This window comes from Oryza glaberrima, chromosome 12, assembly GCF_000147395.1.
Source record: "Oryza glaberrima chromosome 12, OglaRS2, whole genome shotgun sequence".
Taxonomy (NCBI): domain Eukaryota; kingdom Viridiplantae; phylum Streptophyta; class Magnoliopsida; order Poales; family Poaceae; genus Oryza; species Oryza glaberrima.
This window is the reverse complement of record NC_068337.1, coordinates 9274300-9290441: the sequence shown is the minus strand read 5'-3', so window position 1 is coordinate 9290441 and position 16142 is coordinate 9274300. Positions and strand designations below refer to the sequence as shown.

The 16142-nt window shown below is 51.8% G+C and overlaps 1 protein-coding gene across 1 annotated transcript; it reads left to right on the top strand.

Annotated features, from left to right (window-relative positions):
* The first annotated feature begins 1555 nt into the window (after positions 1 to 1555).
* Positions 1556 to 9271, top strand: LOC127756673 (disease resistance protein RGA4-like). The gene is made up of 2 exons (XM_052282036.1): positions 1556 to 2495; positions 6236 to 9271. The coding sequence occupies exons 1-2, from the start codon at positions 1654 to 1656 to the stop codon at positions 8673 to 8675; spliced, it is 3282 nt and encodes a 1093-aa protein (XP_052137996.1). The 5' UTR covers positions 1556 to 1653; the 3' UTR covers positions 8676 to 9271.
* The last annotated feature ends 6871 nt before the right edge of the window (positions 9272 to 16142 follow it).

Sequence of the window (16142 nt, the reverse complement as noted above, 5' to 3'; positions counted from 1 at the left end):
GATAAAATCCGAATAGGAAAGGGACTAAAACGGGAAAGGAAGGAAAAAGAGATGCGGTGCCGTTTAAGGAAAGGAAAGGAAACGGTACCGGAAACGAAATCGGACTTGGCTCGTCATGCAAAACGAAACCACGAACAAAGAGAGGAGTGAATCAGGCATGATTCATGACCAAAGGCGAGGAGAAAAATTATTATTAATTCAAATCTTGATAATTTAAATTAACAACATCAATTCTGTTGCTCTGAATATTCCGCTTTAAGTCCTGTTAATGATTTTGGAGCAAAGAGAATTCAAAAAAAAAAATCTCCCTAACATTTTCGATTATTAAATACATTATTAATTAGGGTTTTCTCCTGGTTATCCAAAGTAATTTCTATAGTCAATTTATTGGTGAATTAGAATCTACCGCAAAAGGGGAAACTCTGGGGTGTGATAGGAGGGTTATAATCGTCATTTAGTAGTGAAAAAACCATTATTTTTCTTTTTTTTTTGGCTCTTTCGATGGAATATGATCGATGTCAGTGTAATGGATGACCACATATTGATATAGCCGGGAAAAAACATAAATGCCAATGTTACCCTAATCACTTTATTAGTAAATTTTTGATTTACCCTTAATACTATTAGTAGTATTATACTAACAGTAGAGAGCACCAGAGCATCGCTCATTTCTATATATGAAGTATACTATATGTATTATAATATTCGATCTATATTACTTAGCCATAACAGTAAGTACAAGTTTCAATCAACCTGAGATAAACTTTTAACGATCTATTTGCAGCGTTCGTGTACATAAATAGAAGTCGGCAGTATTGTTTTTACCTCCTGCTACCTTACTTGCATGGTGTATGCATGGTGTAGTGTACATATATATACTCCCTCCGTCCTAAAATATAGTTTTTTTGAGTGGATAGGACACATCTGAATAGACTATCCAGATTAATTCATAGTATTAGGATATGTCACATCCTACTAAAAAAATATTATATTTTGCGACGGAGGGAGTACATCATTGTAACTAACATTCTGAGATATATTCATATATATATATATATATATATATATATATATATATATTCCTCCTAGATTAAAAATGTCTCGCTATTGTCAATTATAGACTTGTCTTCTAATAATGTAATTAGGGCATGTTTAGATCCATTTGGAATGGCAAATGGCAAATGGCAAAAATTTTGGTGGCAAAAGTTTTGGCATTGCAAAAGTACTAGTTGGTGTTTAGATGCATGTTAAAGTTTTGCCATTCTACACTAAAGTGAGAGAGAGAAAGAGAGAGGGAGTGGTCCCAAAGCACTTTTGGCACAATTTGCTACTATGGACTAGCAAATGCCAAATGCCAAATTGCCAACTTTTGCTACTAGTGTTTAGATCCAAAATGGCAAAACTATATAAACAGGGCCTTAGTTAAACCGGTTTTATGTTTTTACCTTTCAAACAATATGGGTAGGTATATATATAGCTCTCGAACAATGGAAAAAAACCTTATTTTTTTTCATAAAGTTGGAATCTTTTTAGTGTAAAAAAGAAAACAGTGCAATAACTGGGGAAACGAAGGAATACAAACTTCATATATGCTATATAGTACTACTAGTAAGAAATAGCTTACCAGTTGTAGTACGTTCCACACTTCCAGCGATGGAGCAATCGGCGGCGACCGCCTTCACCAAGTGCGTCGTGGGGAAGCTCCTGGAGGTGCTCGACACGAGGTACAAGATGCTCAGGGACCTAAGCCACGAAACCGCCTCCATGCAGAACGATCTCCTCCTCCTCGCGGCGTTCATGGACGACCAGCTCCGGCGGTCGTCGTCGTCGCCGGCGGCGGAGAGGCCGACCGCCGTGCTGAGGGCGTACACCAAGCTCATGCGCGAGCTGACGCACGACATGGAGGACTCCATCGAGCGCTTCCTCCACCGCGTCGCGCCGCGCGACGACCACGGCGGCGCCGGCGCGCCCAGCTGGCCCCGCCGCGCCACGCGGTGGGTGGCCACGCTCCGCACCCGCCTCCGGTTCGCCGCCGAGATCCGGCAGCTGAAGAAGCGCCTGGAAGATGAGACCAAACGCCTGAGGAACGCCGTCGAGGCTGCCGCCGCCACCGGCGGTGGTGGCCATTCCTCTGCCGCGCCGGCGCTGGCGGCAGCAGCTCCCCGCGGCGGTCACGTGGAGCCGAACCCGGTGGGCATGGAGAAGCCTATCGAGCATCTCGTCCAGCTGCTAGATGAGGCCGGTGCCGGCGGCGGGCCGCAGCAGCTGCGGGTGATCGCCATCGTCGGGTTCCGAGGATCGGGGAAGACCACCCTCGCACGGGCGGTGTACAGTCGGTCCGGCCGCCAGTTCCGCGAGCGCGCATGGGTCGACGCGTCCAGGTGGACGGACGTCGGCGACCTTCTCGCCGACATAGTCCGGCAGGTGCGCCTCGGAGAATATGATGTTAGCGAATCTCACGAGGAGAATCTTCGAAACCGTCTCAAGAACAAGCGGTACGTATGTTCCAAATCGAGAGAATTTACACTAGTATTTACCATCCTCCAAAATACTCATGCCCTAATATAACTCTCACAAATTTTCATGCATATTTACCATTTGGGCTTACATGTCAGCCTCATCCATCATGGTCCAACATCCCATTTTTCCAAATGGAGGATGAGGCTGACATATGTGGGCTTGGGTGGCAAATGGGCATGAAAATTTGGGAGAATGACGTACACATGAAAATATTTATGTTATATATTGGGAGGATGGAAAAAATGTAAATTCTCCCGATGGAAATCTAGTCATAATACGTACATTTTAATCTAGAAATGTAACATAAACATGACATGCGCAATAGAGAATGATTCTAGCATGGTGATAAACATGAATATGCTAATAGAAACAATAGTATCTAAAAACAACAATAGCATCTAAAAACATGTTTAATACTAAGATGAGAAGAACGTACCTGAAGAATGCTCTGGATCCAAATGATGAGGCATTGTTATTGTTGCTGCCTCGGTTGCCGTTGCCGTTCTCTCCTTCTCCGTTGCCGCCGTTCCCTCCTATGTTGGGGACATTGCAGGTAGCGGACATGATCGGAGTTGTCGATGTAGAGAAAAAAGAACATGATGTAGAGGATTCAGTGCCAAGAGCAATCGCCTGTAAAACGCGCTCCCCACAAACCTGATTACCTGCCTACTCATGCAGGTTCTAAGTGGACAAAGTTCCGGATGCCTGGTTGTTCTCAGTACCTGTGCGCAGGAACTTAGAACCGGGAATTGATAGAAGCTGCGTAGGAACAGAGAAGAGGGGGAATTCTACCATAGGAGGAGAACCAGTGGAAGCTGATCATAAGAGGGGATCTTCTGTCTATCCCAGAGGAGAAGATAACGTTGAACACCCTAGAGGAACGCTACGAGATTGATAGTGCATTATTTTCTAGTCGGTTACTAGAGTAGCGTCACCATTCATACCCGTCGGTTACTCCTTTTCTCATAAAAACAAAAATAATAGAAAGCTAGCTAATCTCGCATGCCACGCCATGCCCACAACCTAGCCCGGAACGCGCGCGCATGTAGGCAGGCCCACCATGATCACCACTTCAACCACTTAACAAGTACTTTTAATTAGCTGGCTATTTAAGTTGACGTCCCTCTACATTGGTTTTCAAGGTGATATTAATCCCTTAGCATTAATTATGTACCCATAAAATTTATTATGATTAAATTGGGTCTAGCCCATTTAATTCTAACAATCTCCACAAAATTTCAGAGCTTATAGGAAATATTGTCATTTCTACATCTGTTTGTTATACCAGTGTTTCGGTGGAGACTGTTAAGTTGAATTTCCACCTAGAACTGTTAAGTTGAATTTCCACCTAGAAAAGATGTTACATCTGATCACAACCGAACAATGGGCCCATGGGAATTGTCAGTCTTGTACAATCAGTCTTTACTCAATTAATTAACTGATACTGGGTTGTTGTTATCACCTGCTTTGTTTGGAGCATATAAGTCGTACTATAGGCTTTTGCATAAGTATCTAGAGATCACTCAAATCTCATGGGCACCTTCCACTCAAGTCTGTCGGAGCATGAGCTCCTCGATCGGGGGTCCGTGAGGCCCCCCTTTGCTAGTTCGGCCAGGGCAGCGGGTGAGATTCGAGGATTCAGTGGAAGGTGTTATGTGGAGAAAATCGGACCCCTCAAGGAAGACGAGACAAAATGGGTTTATACAGGTTTGGGCCGCTGTGAAGCGTAATACCCTACTCCTGTGCTTGGCTGATCTTGTGAGAAATTACAAGATCTCCTTGTTGGAGTAGAAGGTGTTGATTATGAGGGGCAGAAGCTGCTCTAGAGTCTAAAATGGCTCATCTCAGAGAAAGGGATTCCTCCTCTCCCTAAGTAGGCTTGGACCTCCTTTTATATCTCAAGGGGTTACCACATGGGCCCATCTAGCCTATTCAGGGAGGATAATCACATTAAATGCATGTCTTGTTGCTTGCCTTGTAAGTCTCTTGCATGCCTTGCTGCGACGCAGAGTCCACCGAATCTTATCCAGCTAACAGAAGGGACACACCCGACATTCAGTATTTAATGAGTGAGGACTTTTGGGCCCTCACTTGCCCCGGGAAACAGGAACCCTACCATAACCGGGTTAAGCAAGCCGTCTCCGGCTGTGTTGAGAGGCTAAGACCTCTCATCATCATGGCTAATGGGACAGGGCAGGACGCATGCCGCCTAACACGCGCGGTAGTGCACCTGGCACTCTGGGTCCCATCAGTCAATCAACCGATCACAGGCCGGTTGAGTGCATTACACGCCACATTAAATACGGCGTGGCGAAGCCGCTCAGGTCGCCATAAATGCAGGTAGGTGGGCGCGTGGAGGCAGCCACCTAACCCACTGCACGTGGTGACCCGCGGACGGGGTCGGGGGAGCCCGACCCCTAGTTACAGGAGGGAGTGGCCGCCCCCTACCTCGGGCCCGATCCCCCCTCGGGGGAGGGGCACGTGGCGCCTGGGGCAGCCTCCTCCCTCTAATCTCAGTCGGGATGAGCCTAACCCCCAAGCAAGGAGGGTGCGGCAGCCGCCCTACCTTGGTCCCGGTCCCCCATCGGGGGAGGGCCACGTGGCGCCTGGGGCAGGCTCCTCCCTCTAGTCTCGGTTGGGACGGGCCCGACCCCCAAGCAAGGAGGGGCAGCCGCCACTCCACCCCGGGCCCGAGCGTCCTCAGGTAAGTGCCACGTGGGTTTGGGGGCGGCCTCCTCCCTCAAAACATGGTACCCCCGGGCCCATATCACCGACATAGTCAGATTTATATAGGTATGTTCCTTCTAAAATGTTATGTAGCTAGGCCAACATGTCTACCTTAAGGAAAGTCACTCGGATAACATTAAGGTATGCACCAACCTGCCATACAAATGTGGAGAAAAGTACATCAAAGAAATAAGCCTCTCCTCCTAGCTACCTAATAGCTTATTTCACCATCCTAATTCACGGGATCTCTAATCATATACGATAGGTTACTACTATTGTGTAACTCAAGTGGGTCTCAAACCCATCTCACTCGATGTACTGCCTATCACATTTTGTGATAGTCCCTTATTGAACTGATTTGTTAGATTTTTAGCAATCTGGACATATGGCTGCGTTCGAATCTCCATCAAAAGTTTGATGAAAATTTTGATATTCGTAAGACGCTTTTCAAACAATCAAGCAGCGTGTTTCATGCGAAAACATTCTATGTGGAAGTCGCTCTAAAATATCAGATAAATCTATTTTCCAAGTTTGTAATAATCAAAACTTAGTTAATCGTACGTTAATACCACATTGTTTTGCATAGTCTAATTAAAACTTAGTTAAAACGGTATCTTCGTTTACATGAGTTTCAAACACATAGTCTAATACTATCACTCCGAAGTTTTTTAGCATTCTCATAGACTTCAATCTTCTTTTTACATGTCTGGATGACTTCATGTTGTCCTTCAAACTGCTCACCTTAATAATTACCATTTGATTATCATCGCTCATAAGGATAGCTGCCACAGGTTTTTCAACCACGGTAAATCCATCAGAGCCCATGAAGTACTCGATTTCAATAGTGGCAGTACTACCTCAAATTATTTTGATTTAGTGACTGGCCCTCAATCGTTCGCAAGTTGTTATATGTTGCACACGTATATACCATGAGCGCAACTTATCCATTTTTTTTGTTTAACCATATTTTAATTTTCTCTTTAATTAGGTATCTAATTGTTCTTGACGACATCGGCCTGGAGCAGTGGAATGCCGTAGAATCGATATTTGAGAACAATGGTAGAGGCAGCAGGGTAATCGTGACGACGGCCATCCTCTCGGTCGCCAACAGTTGCACGGCCTACAAGTCCGGAGCCAACGGCGGATGCTGCATCCGTCGCCATGGCTGCGTCTACAAGATGCAGACTCTCGGAGAAGCACACGCCAAGGAGCTCGCCCTCGGCGGCGGCGATCAGCGGCCGCCGGAGCTGGAGCACGGCTCGGCGACGCTCATGGCGAAGTGCGACGGCCTCCCGCTCGCCCTCGTCAGCGTCGCCAACCACCTGCGGTGCCTGGGCAATCTCACGGGGCGGCACTGCGCCGACCTGTGCCACCTCCTCGGCTCCCTCCTGCTCGACGAGCGCAACGTCCCGAGGCTCGCCGGGACGGCCGCCGCCGCCGACAGCTTCGCGAGGCTCCGCCGGGTTCTGATGGACAGCTACGCGGGCCTCCCTGACTACGCCGCCAGGACCTGCCTGCTGTACCTGGCCGTCTTCCCCAACGACGGCCGCCGCCTCAAGAGGAGCGTGCTCGTCCGGCGGTGGCTGGCCGAAGGGTACGCGCGCGGCGGCGAGGACGTGCTTGGCAATAGCACCGACGTGGACGTCGCCGACGGCCACTTCAGGTCGTTCATCGACCAGAGCATCATCGTTGCCCACCCTGCCGACGACGACGACGACGACGACCACCGCACGAGGAGGTGCAGGACTCACGGCATCGTGCACGAGTTCGTCCTGCACAAGTCCATCGCCGAGAGTTTCATCTTCTCCTCCCGTGCTCCTCCAAGGCGCAAGAGAGTCCGCCACCTCTCCATCCAAGGCGGCGGCGGGAACACCACGACGGCGGCGCTGAGCACGACGGACCTATCATGCGTCCGCTCGCTGACCGTCTTTGGAGACGGCGGCGACGCCGTCTCCAACCTCCGAAAGTGCAAGCTCCTCAGAGTCCTTGACCTCGAGCAGTGCGCCACTGCTCTGAGCAACGATCACCTCGCTGACATCTGCAAGCTCTGGAACCTAAGATACCTAAGCATCGGGATGAGCAGCAATATCACCATGCTACCAGACAAGATCCGAAGGCTGAAACTCTTGGAGACGATCCATCTCAGCAAGACCAAGGTGACAATGCTGCCACTACAAGTCGTCGGCCTGCCATGCCTAGCTCACCTGGTCGGAAAGTTCAAGCTTCTCCTCCCAGATCAACGTGGGAAGAAGACGGTGGTGATCAGCAACGAGCTCGAGAAGCTCGCGAAGAAGAGCAACCTCCAGACGCTCGCCGGCTTCGTCGCCGACGAGAGCCAGCAAGCGTTTCCGCAGCTGATGAGGCACATGAGGAAGCTGATGAAGGTCAAGATATGGTGCGAGTTCGGAGGAGAAGCCAACGGTGTCTCGACGACGGCGACGGATCACCTCGCCGACGCTATCAGGAGCTACATCGAGGCACCCAAGGTTGAAGAGACCGACGCACGCTCGCTGTCAATCGACATGGAGCAATGCTCGAAGCAGCTGATCAGGTCATGTCATGGAGAGAGCAAGCTCCTGCACTCCCTGAAGCCTCCATGCCGCAGTTACCTCACCTCGCTGAAGCTTCATGGCGACCTGTTCCGGCTGCACGGGCTCATCTCCATGCTCAAGAACCTCTACGAGCTCTGCCTCTCGTCGACGACGACGACCCTGACCAGGGATCTCGTATCAACCATCGGCGGATTGCCTCTTCTTCTTCGCCTCAAGCTGGTGGCGAATCACGTCGAGCATTTCGCCATAGGAGCCGGGGAGTTCAGAAGCTTGCAACACCTGCTCCTCGTGGTGCATCGTCGGAATCCCATCCTGCCAAAGATCGAGGAGGGAGCACTGCCTCAGCTCGTCTCTCTCGAGCTGCTCTGCAAGCATCTGCGCGGCCTCTCCGGGATCCAGATCAGACACCTCCAGCGTCTCAAGGAGGTCGCTCTCGATTCTCGAGTGGGCGAGGACACGAGGCGGGAGTGGGAGGCAGAGGCCAGGAGGCATCCGAACAGACCCAGCATCTTGCTCCTGAAGAACAGGTACAGTACTGTCCTGTCTGACGACACTGACAGATTGGATGATCAGATGGACGGTGAGCTTGCTCGGGACGCTGCTGCTACTGAGAAATCCGCACCTGATGATGCTGCTGGCATCCAAGAGCAGATTGCGGAGGTGGAATCAGAAAGCAGTGCATTTCAATTGGCAAATGCCACTACGAATAATTCAGTCACTGGAAAGGAATCAACAGCTCATGATGCTGATGAAGAAGGATTGGGAAGCACTACTGCAGTGCCCATGGAGCAGATTATTGTCGAAACGACAACCGCATACGTCGAAAGACGTGGTTACTCAACAGTAGTTGAAAAAACGAAGTGTATTAAATTTTGAATTTTCTTTTTGGGATCCCTCCGTTACATGGCCCTAGGGGGTTATTTATAGCCCCATTACAGGTTCTTACTACTAGAGTTTAGGTTATACAGGGGAATTTACATGATTACCCTTACGAAAGGGACATTTACAGGGGTACATGATGATATAGGGGCTCATGGGCCCCTGATGGGCCGTCTGGTGATCGCCGGTCCTATTGCCCCTAGGCTTGATGGGCCGGAAAGGCTTCTTTGGCCCTCGCGGGGGTGAACTTGCCAAGGCGAAGTCGTCTTCCTTCGGCAGATAGTCTTCGCCTTGCACCCTTCGGCTGAAATGCCTCTGGCATGGTAAGGCACTCGCATGACTCTTCGCCTCACGCCGTTCTTGCTCCATAGTCTTCGCCATGGGTTTCGGCATATTTGGTCGAAGGGCCTCATGCCATCCGCCAACAAGCCCCTCACGGGCAAGGGTGAGATTGGAGCTTCGGCCGAGACCGTGCAAACCATGGGGTATGGTATGCGGCGCCCCCTTTCGACCGATGCTCCTGCCGAAACCTACATTATTCCTGCGAATGAAGTTTGTTATTTGTGCGGCTGGTATTATTTTGCCACGCTTCGCCTCCTGCGTTTGGTTGCATATTCATATATATATTATATACATTTTTTTTTATATATTTTCTTTTCCCGGGCCGAAAGGAACAGTATTGGGCTTTCCCTTCGTGGGCTTTTTACTGTGCTGCTCGGACGGTGGGAAGTTACCGTTTTGCCTACCCTTGCGACACGTGGCCCTTTATTAATGGTGGGTAGGCGAACGGTCGCCCGGGCGAGCTATATATTCCCACCGACCTTTCCTTTTCACCGCCACACTTGCCATTTTACCGCGTGCGCTCTCTTCCTCCGTTTCTTTCTTCCACAGCATCTCTCGACCCCTCAAGCGTTTCGCCCATTCTCTTTCTTCGCCACCGCAAACGCACCGTTCGCCATGGCCCCTCGCAAGCCAAACCCTGCTTCGGCGAAAGGGCCGGATCCCGGCCGAGTCGATGACGACAGCACCGCCTTTCTAGGGGTTTCTCTTGTGGACGACGTCGAGCTGGCGAAGCTGGTCCGCTCTAGGGCGTTGGTCGAGGGGCAGGCTTTCGCCCCAGGGAAAGCCGTGGTGCCGAAACCTATCGACAATCGGACGGTGGTATTCGCCGTCTTTTTTGAGGCAGGGCTACGGTTCCCCTGCAACGTGTTGTTGCCAGAGATCCTTCGCCTCTTCCAGGTGGAACTTCCACAGCTGAGCCCATCGGTGCTTGTTCGGGTCGCTATCTTCGACTGGGCGTGCCGGACTTCCGGGTTTGAGCCTAACGCCGAGCTCTTCGGCGCCATATTTTTCGCCACCGTGAACTCGAAGATGGTGATTACCCCGGCTGGAACGAAGAAGACAGTGTTCGGGAGCGTGAACTTTAACGTTCGTCCCGAGCGGTCCGATCTCTGGTCGGTGAACGCTGCCATGTCGAAGTGGGACCGCCATTGGATGGCTAGGTGGTTCTATCACACCATCCCCTTCGAGGCCGGCACTGACTCGGCGAAAGCCCTCTGTTGCCGGCGTAGGACGATCGCGCCTAACCGTAAACCCAAGATCGCCGTGGACGGCGCTATGGAGGCGCGGTTCGTTCTGCTGCGGAAGGTTTGCTCCCGCCTTAGCTGTCGTGACTTGGTGGAGGAATTCTGTATGCTTTGCATCTTTCCCCTCTCCCAGTCATGGCAAGTCACAGTTGATCAAGGCGAAGAGGTTGACAGTTTGTCGAACCTGGTTCTTCCTGAGGGGACGAACAGTAAGACTGTTCTCTTGCTATACACTGCTGTGCTTTGTTACCTTGCCTTGTCTGACTATTAACATAGCTACACACTTTACTTTCGCAGCGTTGACCCTCGACCAGGCTGAAAACGAGGCCCGCAGGATGATCGGCGACGTGTCGGTCGTCGAGTATAGCTAGTTGCTAACACGACAAGCAGCTGGGCGGGCGAACCGGGTTTACAACGACGAATTGCCTCCTCGGGCAAACCCCCACAAAGCTGACGACGATGCAGGGCCTTCGCGAAAGCGAATGCGCGGATAAGTGAAGCTTGCCCCTAGGAAGCAAAGGGTTCCTGCTTCGCCGGACTCCGACATCGACGACGAGGACGATGCCGAAGAACGTGACGGCGAGGAGGAAGGAGAGGAGGAAGAGGAGGCCTTGGCCGATAAGGCTGCGAACGAGGCGATCGAAGACCGCGTCGACACCCCTGGCTACACTCCTACCCCAAGTCCCGGTCACAACGAGACCGGGATGGAGTCGAACAGCTCCCCCCTTCGACGGAAGGATTTGGAAGGGGCGAAGGCCCTAGTTGCGTTCTCCTCGGGCAAGGCGGCGAAGGGACGTCCGGTGCAGAAGATCTCTAAAAAGAATGGACTTGTCGACATCGCCTGCGTTTTCAGCGACGACGAATCTTCTGACGGGACTCCAACTTCGCCTGCTGGCCGAAGTTTAGACCTTTCGACTGCTCCCCTCGCTCCGCTCGGCGTTGCTGGGGCAGGTGGTAACGCCGCCGCTGGGGCTTCATCCTCCGCCGAATGGATCGTGTTGGCTGCGGCGAGGGTTTTCGGGAGCCCTCTGCGTGAGCCAGCTATTTCGCCGTTAGTCAAGGCGAAGGGGAAGGGTGCGGCCGCCGAAGCATCTGCCTCTAAGTATTCCCTTGCGGCACCCCACTTCGCCCCTGGTGATTTCGAGACTCGGGCGGACCTTATTCCCTTTGTGGAGGGAGTGAGCAACCTTGTCTTGCCCGCCGGCACCCCGAGCTTGTTCACCGAACTTAATGAGTTCGACGAGGGGTGTTCCGCCATTAAAAGCCTGGCGGTTCGGGTATGCCTTTTCTTCCTTCTTCGTTTTCTTCTTCGTCTCCCCGTTTTTTTTTACGTTTGACAATTAACCTTTTGTTCTTTTGGCCCGCTCCAATCTTTCATCTAGATTCTTGCGGCTCACTGTTCGACGGAGCGAACCGTACGGGCCCGTTTTGACGGTTTTAAGAGCCGTCTTCGGGCCAGGGATGACGAAATAAGCCGCAAGAACCTGGAGGTGGAGGCCCTGGCCAACACCCTCAAGGAGGCGAAAACTGAAGTCAAACGCCTTCAGTCTGAGCTGGATAAGGGGAAAGAGGCCAGGGCCGAGGTTGATCGCCTCAAGGCCAAACTGGAGAAGGAGAAGGCCCATTCGGCGGTGCTGATTGACTACTACAACCTTACTGAGCCGAAGATGGAGGCTTCTGCGCCTGAAGGCTAATAGGGTCGAAGCGAGCGCCGCGGAGGAGTCGCAGCGGTTTTCACAGTAGATGGCGAAGACCACCGAATCGGCAAGAATGGCTTGCCAAACGCTCCGCCTCGCCCTTACCGACATGGGCGCGAAAGTGCGGGGGGTCCCTGCCGAGGATGCATTAGCCTTTGACTTCTCCGAGTGGACCCAGCAGGCTGGCGGATCGGTTTCGGACTGCGCCACCCCGTACGGCGATTGCTGTGCGCGTGTATCGGCGGCCTTCACCTTAGGCCTTTTGCAACAGTTCGGCTGCGAGCACGCCGCCGAGTTCCCTACCTATGCGAAGGGGGACTGGGAGATTAGTGTGCAGAACATTTCGCCCACTCTTCGCGCATGGCGAAAACAGTTCTGGCAGAAAGATGGCCGGTTCGCTGCCAAAGCGCGCCTTTTGGAGCAATTGGCGAAGGCGGAGGCGGCAGATCGGGGCGAAGGAGAGGGCGCGGCAGGCGAAGAGGTTGGAGGCGATGCCCAGGATCACCCAGAGGTGTGAGGCCCTCCGCCCTTTCCTTAGATTTTGTAGTTTTCCTCCCTCTTTTGCGTTTGCCTGGAGAGGCGAATGATGTACATTCAGCAGGCTGTCGCCAAACCTTAAAAAAGGCTTTTTTGTACATTTGGAATATATGACACAATCTTAATTACTTATTGATGATCGAAGTCTTTGGCATATTATTATTTCGCTCATCTCACATTATGCCATACCTCCCCCTTCTTCCGCCTATTCTTACTATGTAAGCTGTGTTTTGCTTTTTCTGCACTGTCCATCAGGGGGTTCGCCGAAAGTCGTGCATTTGGCCCCCTTCCAGGAGCTAGCGAAGTCGTGCTCGAGCGTCTGAGGCTCCTTGTTGGCGATTTTTCTTGTGAGTTCGCCCTCGAGCAGACCGGCCGAAGCAGCGTTTATAATCGACGCCTCGGTTATATCTTGAACTTGGCACCGGGCTTGCGAGAAGCGACGCATGTACTCCCTTATCGACTCCCCCACGCTGGCTTGTGGTAAGTACGATAAGTTCTTCTAGGGCATCTCGCGAACCGGTCCTTAAGTGCCATGTGCACGACCATCAAAACCATGCACCCACAGCCCACCATACGGTACATTTTAATTGTCCAACACCAGGACGGTGGCACTAATCCAACATCAACACTAGAACCTGAAGTCTATGCATTAATGCGATTCCCCCATTATGTGCTAGTTGAACTAAGCATGGCTAAGCAATCCCTAGTCCAATATCTAGTCATGTTATATCCGAAGCTAACAAAGGAGCATGGTACAAACAGCATGGCTAAAACTGTAGGTAACCATCCCATGGTATCCTTGTAAAACAATGCAATATTTAAAGGAAAACAATAGGGCATTTGCAGTATAGGATCAACATGTTCAAGTGACAAGCATGACTTACCTTGCTCTATTGCTAGAGGAACCTCGGCGACTATTTCAAAGTACACCGGAGCGTCGAGAGAGCCAGAACCTAAGCGACAGACAAAGCAAACAATACAAACAGACCATAAGACTACTGAAACAGAGAACAAAACCATTTTTAATGGATTCTTTGCATTTTTCTTGATTTACTGAGACTTGAATGGGCTTAAACGGAGCTCGGATGAATTTTCTATGAATTTTAGAAGATTCACCGTGTTTTTACTATAAACAAAAAAAATCCTTAATTGATTTATTGCACAATAAATAAACCCTGGAGAGGGAGGGCGCGCCGACATGCGGGTCCCACATGTCATAGGCTCGGGTGGCGGTCCGCGGTGGACCGGGGAAGAGGGCGGCGCACCACGTGGCACTGACGTGGCGCCGACACGGCGGCCACGCGGCAGCCAAGCGGGCGGCCAAGCGGACGGCAGCGGGAGCGCACGGCCGGTGCGCACGCACGGCCATGACGCACGGCGGCGCTACTGCGGGGCGGCGGCGGCAAACGGCGGCGACCGACGGCGAGCGGCGGCGCACGGCGAGCGACGGTGGCACGAGGCGGCGGAGAGCGGCTAGGCGGCGGCGCTACCGGAGGAAAAGAGAGGGGGAAGAAGGAGGGGGTGTCCTCGCCGAAGAGGTCCGACCGGCGTGGAGGGAGACTACGGCGAACGGCGACGACGATCGACGGAGGGAAGTCGACAAGCGGCGGATGGGGTCCGGGATGACCTAAGGAACAAAATGGAAGAAGTTAGAGGGGAAGAGGAAGATCACCGAGGGCGGGAACGCCGACCGAAGGTGGTGGCCATGGCGGTGCTCACCGGCGCACGGTGCGGAGTGGGTTCCGGCGGCGGAATCCGATGGAGGAGGGGTGGACGAGGCGGCCCGCACAACGGCGAACGCGTCGGCGTCGACGGCGCGGCGGCTAGCGGCGGCCGGAGCAACGGCGGAGACGGCGGAGAGGTGGGCGGCGGCGCTAGGGCTAAAGAGAGCACGGGAGCGGGTGATTGCAAAGCGAAAAAGAGAGAGGAGGGAACGTGGGTGCTTTATATAGGCTCACAAGGGTCGATCGTGGCTGGGATGGCCGCGATTTTGCCGGCGGAGTGGGGAGAGGTGGGGAGGAGAGAGAGGCGAGATTCGAAATTCGAATCCTGGCCGTCTCGAGCGCGGGCGCGGGCGGGAGAGAGAGGGAGTGGGCGCGGGGAACACGGGGGAAGGCGGCGACGTGGGCGACGTGGCCCGGGAGGTGCCGAAGCAAGCGAGGCGGCGGTTGCGGGATGCGGCGGTGCCGGCTGGAGGTCGGGGACGGGCCCGACAGGTGGGCCCCACCTGTCGGTGACACCGGGAGAGAGAGGAGGGGGCGTGGGCTTAGTTGGGCTGTGGCCTTCGGCCGGCCCAGCAAGGGTGTGGGAGAGAGGAGGAAATGGGCCGGCGGCCCATTAGGGGAAAAAGGAGGGAAAAAGGAAAAAGAAAAAGGGAAAAGAATTTCCAGGGATTTAAATATTGCTTGTGCTCCATTTTAATTGGTTAAAATTATTTTTAGAGCGCTGAAAATTCCACTAAAAATCTTGTTAGCATATTTCGACATGTAGAACTCAAGAAAAATTCCACATGCCAATTCCGATTATTATTCGCATTAATTAATTAGGGTTTCACTCTTGCTTTTACACCGGTATTTTCTCAAGACCAATTATTAATTCCATTTAGGCTTAGGGGAAGAATTTCAGGGTGTGACAAACCTACCCCCCTTAAACGGAATCTCGACCCCGAGATTCGGAATAGCTGGCGAAGAGGTGCGGATGGGCGGTCTTCAACTCATCTTCCCTTTCCCAGGTTGCTTCTTCCTCTGAGTGGTGGCTCCACTGGACCCTGCAGAACCTGGTGACCTTGTTTCTGGTTCTCCTTTCACTGGTCTCAAGAATGCGAATTGGCTTCTCCACATAAGTCAGGTTCTCTTGAATATCGATGTGCTCCGAGTCGGCTTGTTCTTCGGGTACCCTCAAACACTTCTTTAACTGAGACACATGGAACACATCATGGATACTGGCCATGTTGGATGGAAGTTCTAGCTGATATGCAACTTCTCCTCTTCGTTCCAAGATTTTGTATGGTCCCACGAAGCGTGATGCCAACTTGCCTTTTGTCTGGAAACGGTGCACTCCCTGAAGCGGAGTGACACGAAGGTACACATAATCCCCTGCTTCAAAAGTGAGCTCTCTTCGGCGGTTGTCTGCGTAGCTTTTCTGTCGAGATTGTGCAATTCTCAGCCTCTCTCTAACAGTTCTGACTTTCTCCTTTGCTTCCGTTAGCACTTCTGTCCTGAACAGTTGATGTTCGCCTGTTAGATCCTAGAAGAGAGGCGTGCGGCACTTCCAGCCATACAATGCTTCAAACGGTGCCATTTGTAAACTGGTCTGGTAGCTATTGTTGTAAGAGAATTCAGCATAAGGCAGACTCTTATCCCAAGCTTCGCCAAAATCAAGTGCACATGCTCGCAGCATATCCTCCAGGATCTGATTGACCCTCTCAGTCTGGCCATCTATCTGCGGATGGTAGGCTGTGCTGAAATTCAAATGGGTTCCCAATTCTTCTTGCAACTTCTGCCAAAATTTTGATGTGAACTGGCTCCCTCGATCAGATACTATCTTTTTGGGTACTCCATGCAAACACATGATTCTTGAGAGATAGAGCTCTGCCAACCTTTTGCCTGTATAAGTAGTATGCACTGGAATGAAATGAGCAACTT

Coding starts and splice junctions, on each gene's coding strand:
- LOC127756673 (XM_052282036.1), top strand. CDS start 1,654: ATGGAGCAATCGGCGGCGACCGCCTTCACCAAGTGCGTCGTGGGGAAG. Junction 2,496..6,235: donor AACCGTCTCAAGAACAAGCG/GTACGTATGTTC, acceptor CTCTTTAATTAG/GTATCTAATTGTTCTTGACG.